Below are 11134 nucleotides of genomic sequence, written 5' to 3' on the forward strand. Positions count from 1 at the left end.
ACTTTGTTAAGGCCGATATCCTCAATAGAAAACATATATAAATATTTCTTATATCGAGTGTTATTTTCATTTGAAAGATTATGGATCGAGTCTTAAACGTTTCGTTTTCATTGAAAGCCTTGGCGAGGAAACATGATATTTCGAAACAAGTTTCATTGGAGTTCAAGATCATCTGAAATGATCACAAGACTGTAATGCACACCAACATAAATTTTGAACTATTCCAACGTCAAAGTGTGTTAAATGTCACGCCATCTTTGTTTAACGCCATTATTAAACCTGACGCCAGCTTCATTTAGATATCATCATATCACAATTGAATATCCCGCCATGGCTGACGTCTCATTGAGTCGCATGGAGTTCCTCCCCATTGCTTCACTTTGTCAGTATTGATGGAGTAAATCGCAACATCTCGGAGAAATTTTCGGCAATCTCCGGAATTATATTTTAAATTTATCTTTCCGAAGATTGTTGGAAATGTTTCCGAGATTTACGGTTGTACTAAGGGAGCGAAACGAAGGGAAGTAACTCCGATAGATCGTTCTCGGGCGACGGGATGGTCAGATAAAATATATAACAGATACAAGATCATTGAGACGCTGATTAATAATTATGGGCGATCACGTGAGGACGGAACGTCGGACTGACCATGTGTAAAGGAGGATCTAGAGAGTTCTTAATATCACGTGACAAAGAGATGGAGTGGTCACGTGACACCAGGTAAAACGACCTTGTGCACGTGCACGACAACGACGACAGAGTAAAAACGTCACAATTTTACATATAGAGTCACCACGTGGTATTAATCATCAAAACAACATCATACACATTAAATACGTGTCCAGAAAACAGGAAGGTCGCCTCTGGTTGCAAAATGATCACAGATTATACGTCAATAAATCCCTTTTTGGAAAAAGTTTGATCGGGCCCCAATTTAACACGATATCATGCTCAAAGGTTGATTTTAGCGATGGGACAAATGGTGATTAAGGGATTGTGTTAATTTCATAACATTTATAATGTATTACCGATGTCCACGATCTAGGGTCTTTCTAATGGTAATTTAAATAATGAGATAAGTTAAATTCATAGATATATATGTTCTACAAGTACTTAGCCATAAAAGACTCAAAGATATAATACATGTAATAAAATCTTCAAATCAATTGGAAAATCAGTTTACGCGATTGCCATAAAGACATATTAACGATTAAAAACATCTGCAAATAGTCTATGTGACGTCATTCAAAAGGTTGTTTGGTTCACGTGTCACAACCACATACGAAATTAACTATTATACAATAGATAGTATCACATATAGACCCACGTGCGTATGTTACAACGTCACGACCATACCGAGGATAGTGGAAACGATGTCTTATACACAAATACGCCAAATATAACTCCAATTAATCCGAGCTAAATTTTCAATTATTAAACAATAATAGGCGTTTTTAACATTGTATTGTTCATGCTCCAGTGATTCTGTATGGATCTATCATTAATCATTCAAGATATATATCAATCCATCAAGATGATCGGATATGTATTTAAAATATAGTCGAGTTGGGTTAGGCCACACGAAGAATTTAAATTTCTCTTTGAGGTTAGCAGACCATGACGGACAGAATTTGGAGCCGACTCAAAAATAAGACCAAAGCGTTATAATTCTTTGTTAAAGTTATATTAAAGATGTCTTCCTATTTGATGAAAAAAATTAACTGCCATCCCTGTGTCATTTTGAAAATTTTATAACCACATTTTCATCATATTTGGGTGTTTTTAGTCATCCCGTTCGTCAAAGGGCGTACACTCTAAAACTGACACATTCATCAAGCGCATTCTTGCAAGGGCATCTTTTATTCTATTTGTAGACGTTCCTGTCAACTTGTTTGTTATACCTTTTAGTGTTTTCGTTACAAATTTGGATCAAAAACAAAAAGTTAAAAACAAATCCAACTACAGCTCGACATTCCAATTCCAGTTAAGTCTTATTTGAACTTATTCAAGTTGACAAAGCCACGTCAAACCGGGACAATGAATTTAAATGATATTGTTTTGTGATCAATGACGAGCACGAAAACCAAACCTTTGTTTTACGTTGGCCGTGATAAAATCTTTGCTGTATATAGGTAGTGTCATAGCTGTTCCCGTTCACAACAAATAACAACGGAGAGGCATTACATCCCTGTCTCACACCACCTCAAAATGGTAAGATTATTTGGCGAAATTTGTTTCAGGTTCGTAACTGAAGTGTTGACTAACTGAGGAAATGTTTATTTACAGTTTGGTACGGTTGTGTCTGGGATATTTAAAATGTGTCTTTATTTCAATACGGGTTGGTATATTATGATAGCTATGAGTGTACTGAAGGGAATAGGAGTCATTGTAATCTCTATGTAAAATGAACTACAAGTGCATATGTGCATGCACATTATAATATATGTGTGCATTATAATGCTGAAATTCTATGTTGTTATGTTGTATGTGTGGCAATTACAATACAAACTACCCGTATAGAATTTGACCATAAAACTTTGTTTCCGGCGAGATCAATATGACGAAGAGTGCATAGACTCATAAATTTACATGCTATCATTACTTATTGATTTTCAGGCACAGACGATAATGTACAATGAAGAGGAGTTCGAAGGTAAGTAAAAATTAAAATAAATTGTCGAAGTATATGAATATGCCGATGATATACCACATTGATTAATGTCGATAGTTTATATCCGACGATACTTCCAAAATTCTCCATCACCAAATTATTTCATGTTCAGTCTTTACATGAAGACAAAGCTCAAACAAATGAAATTGAAAAGGCATTAAGAACAACTGTTTCGTTCTGAAACTTTCAAAAATATCTAAAAGCATAAACGTAGAAATGTAATAATGTAGTGTTTTAATTGTAGATTACAACCTTAAGCACAGTCATTATTTAAAATTAATCTAACTTTCATTTTAGATTGTTTGCCCATTTGGTTTAAAAACATAAATCAATGTTTTAGATTGTTTTCTTCTCAAAAAATGATATGCAAAATATGTCGAGAGTTTTCTAGGTACTCGAACAATTTTAAAAATTTCGTAAACCCCCTCCTCTGAAAAAATAAATTTGACAAAATGCTAAAGGAGTCATAACTGCATATTTACCAATTATCAGTGAATTTTTAGTGAATCCTAACTCTATTTCCAGAATTGTTCAGCGATTCCTTTCGGCGAGCAGACGAACTTCACAATGGAGACGGATTTTTGGATAGTTTAGGATACGGATTGGTGATGAGAGAGATGGGCTTTAATCCGTCAGAAAGTGACCTTAAAGATGTAGATACGGATGGTAAATATCAGCTACGCCACGAAAAAGTCACACTTTACAGTTAATTACCTTTTGTGTCTGCTAAGATTACAATTTGCATATACATCGGAAACAAACCATTTCTAATGATAGTTGTTCAAGAAGTTGGCTTCACAACTTCGCTAGCCAATGGTATTTAGTCCGATGTTGTTGGCATCACAATATGCCAGCAATTTTGATTGATTGTTGGGCTTGTAAAGTCTAGATTTAGATTACAACCTTTACTCGAGAAAATGTCCCTCCTCCTATCTCTACACGGGCTGGGACTGGCCACTGTGAGAAATGGTAAAACTCGCTGAATGAATGTCCGTCCACAGGTTTACGACGCGCAAAAAAAATAAATACTAAAAATACTGATTTTTACAGTATTTTTTTTTTTGCGCGTCGTAAACCTGTGGTCCGTCTGTGGTCCAACGTCTTGTTTGCCTAATCTTGTCTCGCTCCAATGGAGTAAAGCAACTTTTTTCTAGAACTTCTCATATCGCTCTTAGAGTAGCATGTTTACCTTACCTTACACGTTTATCAACTCTTCAGTGGCTATTTATTGCATTTGTTTAACTTATAATATGTGGCACCGACTCCAGAATCCGGGGATCAAGGAACATTCATACATGATAATTATATGTTTCTGCTTAATCGTATATATGTAGCTACACGATATGAAATTTCAACAGTAATAATCGAAATTCTCGGAATCTGTTATTTGTTTTATTTTTCATAAAAAATGTAGAATAATACTTTTATGTTGTTTTTGTTTGTTAGTTATGTAACGATTAAAGTAGCCTCACTGAGTTGTCCACGTGGTACATTTCGTATGGCCAGTTTAGATTGAACAGGAATGTTCTTCGAGCAGTGTACGTTAGAAAACTAACGGTATATTAAGTCACTTTTTAGTACATCAAATAACTGGTAAATTCGCGAAAATGCGTTTGCTGGATTAAACTGGATGATTTTTCCTCCTCATATCCCGCATATTTGTTAGAAAATGAACACCACACACTCGTCTTAAACAGTATTTTTTTCTTAAATGTCCTTGTTTATAAATCATATTATCATCATGTATTCTTTTTTCAGGCAATGGATTAATAGACAGAGAGGAATTAAGAGTATATCTGATGAAACGACGAGAACAATTGCCATCACCTGAAGAATTAGAAATCAAACTACGTGAAGCATTTGCAGAACTGGACGAGGATAACAATGGCTACATTTCGTCAGATGAGTTGAAAAAGCATTTAAGTAACCATGGTGAAAAGTGGACAGATGAGGAATGCAATGAGCTAATACAAGAGGCAGACTTGGATCAAGATGGTCACGTCGATATCGGTGGTAAGGTTATAGGCCAAGGTCATTGTTCTTCTGTGACCGCTCATGTTACATTTGTTAATTTGTTTTATTAAAAAAATCTAAATAGATTTTCATGCTTCGGAGCTCCTTAAAGAACATAAAGTCAACTTAAATAAATCCAAATTCCTTTCGGTGATGGTCGTTGCGCTGTTATAACAGCCAATAAGATATAATACGGTGTAGTGAAAATTGTCGATACAGACAAGATTTTGTTGTTTCAAATTCACTGTTCATGCATTTTATTGTATTTGTTTATTTCACTGTCGTTTTTTTATGTATAATGATAAACATGAAGTTATTTATTTCCATGCCAAGATGTGCACACATTTTAAAGAAAATTATAGGATGTACCTATACGGGATCGAGAAAAAATCCTGAAGAAATAAAGAAAAATTATCTTTATCAAATGCATAAGAACATTTATCGATGAGTTTAGCTCAAATATCGAGGTTCCCATCGCTTTCATATAGAAAAATTAACTGATAAGTCATAAGACAATACTTTAATGCAAAAATCATCCTTTAGCTAATTGGCTTTCCGATCATATATCTGGTTGTTTTCTTTAATTCTGTAATAATGACGAATTATTTTCTTCCAGAATTTATCGCCAGGATGATGACGTGTCTAATACCGATACCTTTGGGGAAGAGTTAATCACATCGAAGCATTTGACAAATAAAATGGACTTGGAACCAATTAATTTCCCGAGGATAGCAGACACTTAGAACTTGCACCTTCTGGACCGTTCTTTAATTTGTTGATAGTGAGATCTTATTCATACTGGACTGTTCTTTTTCAATAGTGAGATAGTGAAGTTCGCTGTGGATTATCACAATATTGGAGCGTACAGTCATATAGACTATTGTATGCTACATGTAGTTATTACCGAATGTGTAGATACATTTCCTGCCAATTCACAGCTGTGAGAATATAAGAGCTGGGTGTGATTTTGAGTGGTAAAGTGCGACCGAGAATCATTGACAAAATTGTCGATATCACATTTTATTTATTTTTTTATAAATGCTTTCATTATTTACATAATCATATATACTGTATGTGCTCTTATGAAATATGACAGATTAGTCGCTGTGTTATCGTTGTATCGATATATGTTTATAATATTTGTAAAGATTGTGTCACTTGGTATTTTAAATAGTTCTTTCTGTGTTTCTATTATTACGTCACAACATATTATTCATTTCGGGATTTTCATGAAATGTCATTTTTGTCAGACTGAAAAATGGTAATTACCAGAGTTGTAAAGCATGAATGTAAAAATATTCCGTTTGTACATCTGATGATCTTGTTTTCATTGTCGCATTTAAAAAAAAAAAAAAAAAAAAAAACAACCCAATATCACTGTTTGATTCGGTATGGGTAATTATTCTTACAATAGAGTAGTACTGCATCTTATTTTAGTCAATCTTATTTAAGATCTTCATTGTCGCTCCTCGTAGACTGCCATTGTAACATCGGACGGTCTATATAAGAAGTGACTAATTTTAATTACAGTAGAATTAATTTGAAGTGAAATACATCTCGCTTAGCAATCTTTCGTTTAAATTCACGATTTCGATTAGAAAAGAACCGACAATATTTGTGATTCACTATATAATCTATTTCTCGCAAACATCTGATACATTTTTAATTATACGTTAATGATTAACATTTTGATACACATATATATAAGGAACTTTCTTGTATTTATTTTACATTTAGAATTTCAACACATATAGATGCCAACCTTTAGATAATTTGCCATTTGTAAATTTTAAAATTGGTTTTAAGCGAAAAACACAATAGGATGTAAAATAATGGAAGTTATCAAATTAATAAAGGTGATGTATAGGGCGGGAAAATTGAGTGAGTTATCTCCTCTTGTGGGCGGTTTATTGTTACGTTACGTGTTTGTGAGTGCACGTAAGAGAAAACGACGTGGGGATATGTAATTTCGAAATTATTAGTGTGGCAGTTTTCAAATACATATGTAAATCACATAATCACTTCGTGCTCAGCTAGTTCATTAAATTGTTTTAGGAATACACACGTTTGTTTTGGATTGCTTTTCTGTCAGGCACATGCACATACATTTTTGAAATAATGCTTCCTGTCATCTTCAAAGACGTCAGAACAAAACTCTTCATCAAATTGGATACTAAATAGCCTGCCTATATAATTAGGTTTTTATAGTTGTTTTTTTTTAATTTAAAAAGCCTAATAATATAGGCAGGTTTAGCGGACTTGATACTGAATTGCAACGAAATATGTTTACACGTAAATATATAGTCTTATCTATGATTAAAACTAGGAAAACATGAAAGTTCTAACTATGGGAGGAGCGGGTGTAAGCCTTAATGGAGAAAAAATGACACTCCATAGAAAAATACCAATGGTGATTATTCTTAGTTTATATTCTTACGAGGTAAAAACTACTATGTGTTATCATTCTTCTGTAGAAATCATACCCGCGCGCATTTGGAGACTTGAAAAAATAAGATGACAGCACTTGGTAATGATATCAGAGAATATTACCAAGACATCTATTATGTATCTTTATCATACCTGGGTAACAGTAGAACATGACTTTTCACCACCATTTCTAACAATGTACCTTTCGTGTATACTTTTGTGATCTTTCTTGGGGTAAATTGAAGAAGTATCGCATTGCTCACATTTCATTACTATTTTTGGCGATGGGGAGTCTTGGCGCCCATCAAGTGTAAACAATTCGATATGACCATTGCAATTCGTGATTCTGGATCTCGGTAATCAATATCCTACATATGCATGACTCAGGACCAAGTAAACCCTATACATTTATTTTGCGAGAACCCTCTTTTTGTATTTTTTTTTCTTGAGAAAATAGACTATCGAAATACAATATGGCTAATTGTCAGTGTTGTTTCCTGATTGTTACAAAATGCAATATTACCAAAGCTATAAGACTATAGTACATTTTGGACGCCAACACGTAAGCAGTAGTTTGGGAATCGAGAAATCCTGGCAATGTTTTCATATATATATATATATATGCAATTTTTATATAATGAGTGATATGAGCTGCGTATAAGACACTGTATTACCAGTCGAATATATATAACATATTACTTACGCTATCAATAGTTTGCATTTCGACAAACGAAAATAACGAAACATAAAAACCGATTCCATACATAGCAGGTCCTCTTGGTATAAGTTATGTTATATATATCAATTATGGACCTTTGTTGAGGTCCATATATGTTTTATCTCCCGAGTAGAATAAATAATAACCGAGAACCGGCGAGGTCATTATTTTAAACTCTACAGTGGCGATATAAACTCAATGGACAGAAACAATCTCTTATGTGCATATCAAAGAACGCCACCCTGAAGAATGCAGGGTTTGGCCAATGGAGTTCTCAGAGGAATACTGACTCGGAGTTTCTAAAATGGGAACACCGAGTTGATGTGTTATTTGTCATCATATCATGTAGTAGCCAATGGAAATAGCGGAAAATCAGAGCATATCTAACATATATTTATATGAGCATTAATAAAAGACATAGCTTATTCTGACAAACATACTTGTATATGAAGTACATCACTAATTTATATCACAGAAAATCAGTAAAACAAACACCAAAGGAGTGCCCTAATTGTTTAAATAGAATAATATGGATTATCAACATCGCTCAGAAGCTTAGAAAATTAAACAAATGAAAAGTAGATATTATAAATAATAATTACTGATTAGATAACAACAAGGGGTAAACAAGCTTAGGCGTAAACACATCATGAATACGATCCGTGCATAGTTTGTAAAAAAATGTGCCAGGTTATTGGGACATTGAAAGAGCTATATAATGCACGTATATATATGTACATTTGTACAATTGTGTGTAATTATATATATAAGCTAACCTTTACACATTTATATATACTAGTGCACTAGTAGTGGTAGGTAAACACCAACAATAGTGGCGTGGCCAGGGTTATTATGTTATTCCGTTATTTAGATATGGAATATATCTTTGCATAGTTCGGACGATTTGAAATGGGACACTCATATAACAAAAATAGCAAAAAAAGCTAGCTCCACACTAGGCTTTCTAAAACGGAACCTGAAACACTGCCCAACTACGTGCAAAAAAAATAGCTTATATTTCACTGGTGTGCTCCATCCTTGAGTATGGTGCAATAATTTGGGACCCTTATATCAAAAAAGACATTGACAAACTTGAAAGAATACAAAGACTAGCAGCCAGATTCATTTCCAACGACTACAAGACCAGGGAGGAAGGATGCGTTACAAGAATGCTAGAGGATCTGAAACTACCATCACTTCAGATCAGACGTGAACAACAGAGACTGACCTTCCTATATAAAGTGGTGGAGGGGATGGTACCATCAATACCCCCAGATCAGTACTTAACAAAACAACGACCCAAAAGAAACATCAAAGCTAAGTATTACGAAAATCACATCACCACAAATGTTGTTGAAAAAAATGTCACCAGAAATTCAAAACCCCTCACGGTACCGACACACAACTGTGAACAATACAGGAATTCCTTCTTTGTGCGTACATTCATTGACTGGAACCACTTAGAGGAAAAGGTAGTATGTGCCCCAACATTGGAGGCTTTTAAACACGCCCTGTAAGATCCTCTCTCTACCGTTGTGTTAAAACCTTAAACGGGTTCTACAACGTATCATATATAGATATAGATAGATAGTTCATCCTTCTTTGATATTCTTGCAATTAAATCGTCAATTATTTATGCAATTCGATAAAATTTTGTGTATAAATTCTTCAAACCGTCACTTAAACATAATCCTTTATATATTGAAGTTATCTTTTATAATAAATGGTTAATTAATAAGTAGATTTATGATTTTCAAATCTTATTGAATGATAAGATTGTTTCGTTTTATTAGTAATTATACGTAGACTTGTATATTTCAGATTTTTAAACGGTTTTCATAATAATGATAATATAAACATATAGACAATTAGGTATCTTATTTCAATTTTCGTTTCAGTCTGGATTTAACGACTCTTACTATAATGTCTTTGTAACAAACTAGGCCTATATAAAGTACAATATGATGCAAGCGTACAATATAGACGGCGTCTATTCTACTGTTTTAATTTACCTTTTTGGCCCATGGCGTGATCATAAAAGACGACTTTTGGACTCTTATATTTTCTTTTCTTTACAAAAAAATCTGTGTTTGACAGTTATAATTTTTTAAACCAATATTGTAAAATGAAAGTGCTTGTGTTCCTATTCATAATATCGCCTGTAGATGTACATCGACTTTACTAACCATATTTATTGTCTTGTTGATGGTGGGTATTGGTATCTAAGTTTCTAATTAAAATATTAATTCATCCTAGTCCAGGGAAACTGTATGAGTTTATTTTTCAGGAGAAATATATTAATATGTTTTGTTCCTTATATAATAGCCCGAGATACTCTGGCCCTGACACCAGACTTAGACATCATAACAGATAGATGTCTGGCGTAGGGCCAGAGCGCAGTAGTACTCGAAAACCTGGAATAAGCCGACACCGTTTGGTATCGGGTCAGGTCATCTCCGATTCAGACTGACCACCGAGAAGCATTACTAACCTTAGTCTATTAAACAAATGAATATTATATCTACCCAAATAAAGCAATCCGTCGAGATTAAAGGTGATTTGCATACTACGAGAAAATGGCGACGACGACGAGGGAAATTTAAAGTTGCGGAAAAGAAACTACTGTGTTGACACTATAGAACGTGCATATGTGATGAAATTGATGACTATGAGTAGATAAATTATTCATTTGTTGAAAAGACCAAGGTAAGTGGCGATTCTCGGTGGTAATATTCTGTAAGAAGTCTGAATCGGAGATGACCCATCCTCGATACTCCAGGGCTTCCGATCACTTACGATCTCTACACCCCTGGACTATCTCATAGTAAAACTGGAGGCAACAGAATAGAACAGGTAATTTAGTCATTTGATGTACATCAAAAGAGCCGCATAACGGTACACTGTGGTTGACTGTGTGGCTTAGATGTTAGGCGTCGCTCTCTCTGAAGTCTTCAAAGGAAATCTTTGCTAGCCTGTGATTGGTCAAATGTTTTCCGCTGAGCTGCCTTCAATTTCACTATGAGATAGTCCAGGGGTGTAGAGATCGTAAGTGATCGGAAGCCCTGGAGTATCGAGGATGGAGATGACCTGGCCCGATACAAAACGGTATCGGCTTATTCTAGGTTTTCGATTACTACTGCGCTCTGGCCCTACGCCAGACATCTATCTGTTATAATGTCTAAGTCTGGTGTCAGGGCCAGAGTATCTCGGGCTACTTAACGTTATATAATTATTATTTCACATACATACTATAAAAATAATTATTTCGATATTTTAGCTAGAAAAATGCCTGTAAACCGAAGGTG

At 34.4% G+C, this 11134-nt stretch overlaps 1 protein-coding gene across 1 annotated transcript; it reads left to right on the forward strand.

Annotated features, from left to right (window-relative positions):
* Positions 1–2091: 2091 nt before the first annotated feature.
* On the forward strand, positions 2092–6051 carry LOC138317939 (calmodulin-B-like). Its single transcript, XM_069259918.1, has 5 exons — positions 2092–2211; positions 2617–2653; positions 3197–3337; positions 4430–4684; positions 5301–6051. The coding sequence occupies exons 1-5, from the start codon at positions 2209–2211 to the stop codon at positions 5354–5356; spliced, it is 492 nt and encodes a 163-aa protein (XP_069116019.1). The 5' UTR covers positions 2092–2208; the 3' UTR covers positions 5357–6051.
* The last annotated feature ends 5083 nt before the right edge of the window (positions 6052–11134 follow it).

Source organism: Argopecten irradians, chromosome 3 (genome assembly GCF_041381155.1).
Source record: "Argopecten irradians isolate NY chromosome 3, Ai_NY, whole genome shotgun sequence".
Classification (NCBI taxonomy): Eukaryota; Metazoa; Mollusca; class Bivalvia; order Pectinida; family Pectinidae; genus Argopecten; species Argopecten irradians.

Excerpts from the sequence above, each read along its gene's own strand:
- LOC138317939 (XM_069259918.1), top strand. Across the intron at positions 2,654-3,196 it reads CAATGAAGAGGAGTTCGAAG|AATTGTTCAGCGATTCCTTT; the intron begins GTAAGTAAAAAT and ends CTCTATTTCCAG. Across the intron at positions 3,338-4,429 it reads TAAAGATGTAGATACGGATG|GCAATGGATTAATAGACAGA; the intron begins GTAAATATCAGC and ends TTCTTTTTTCAG.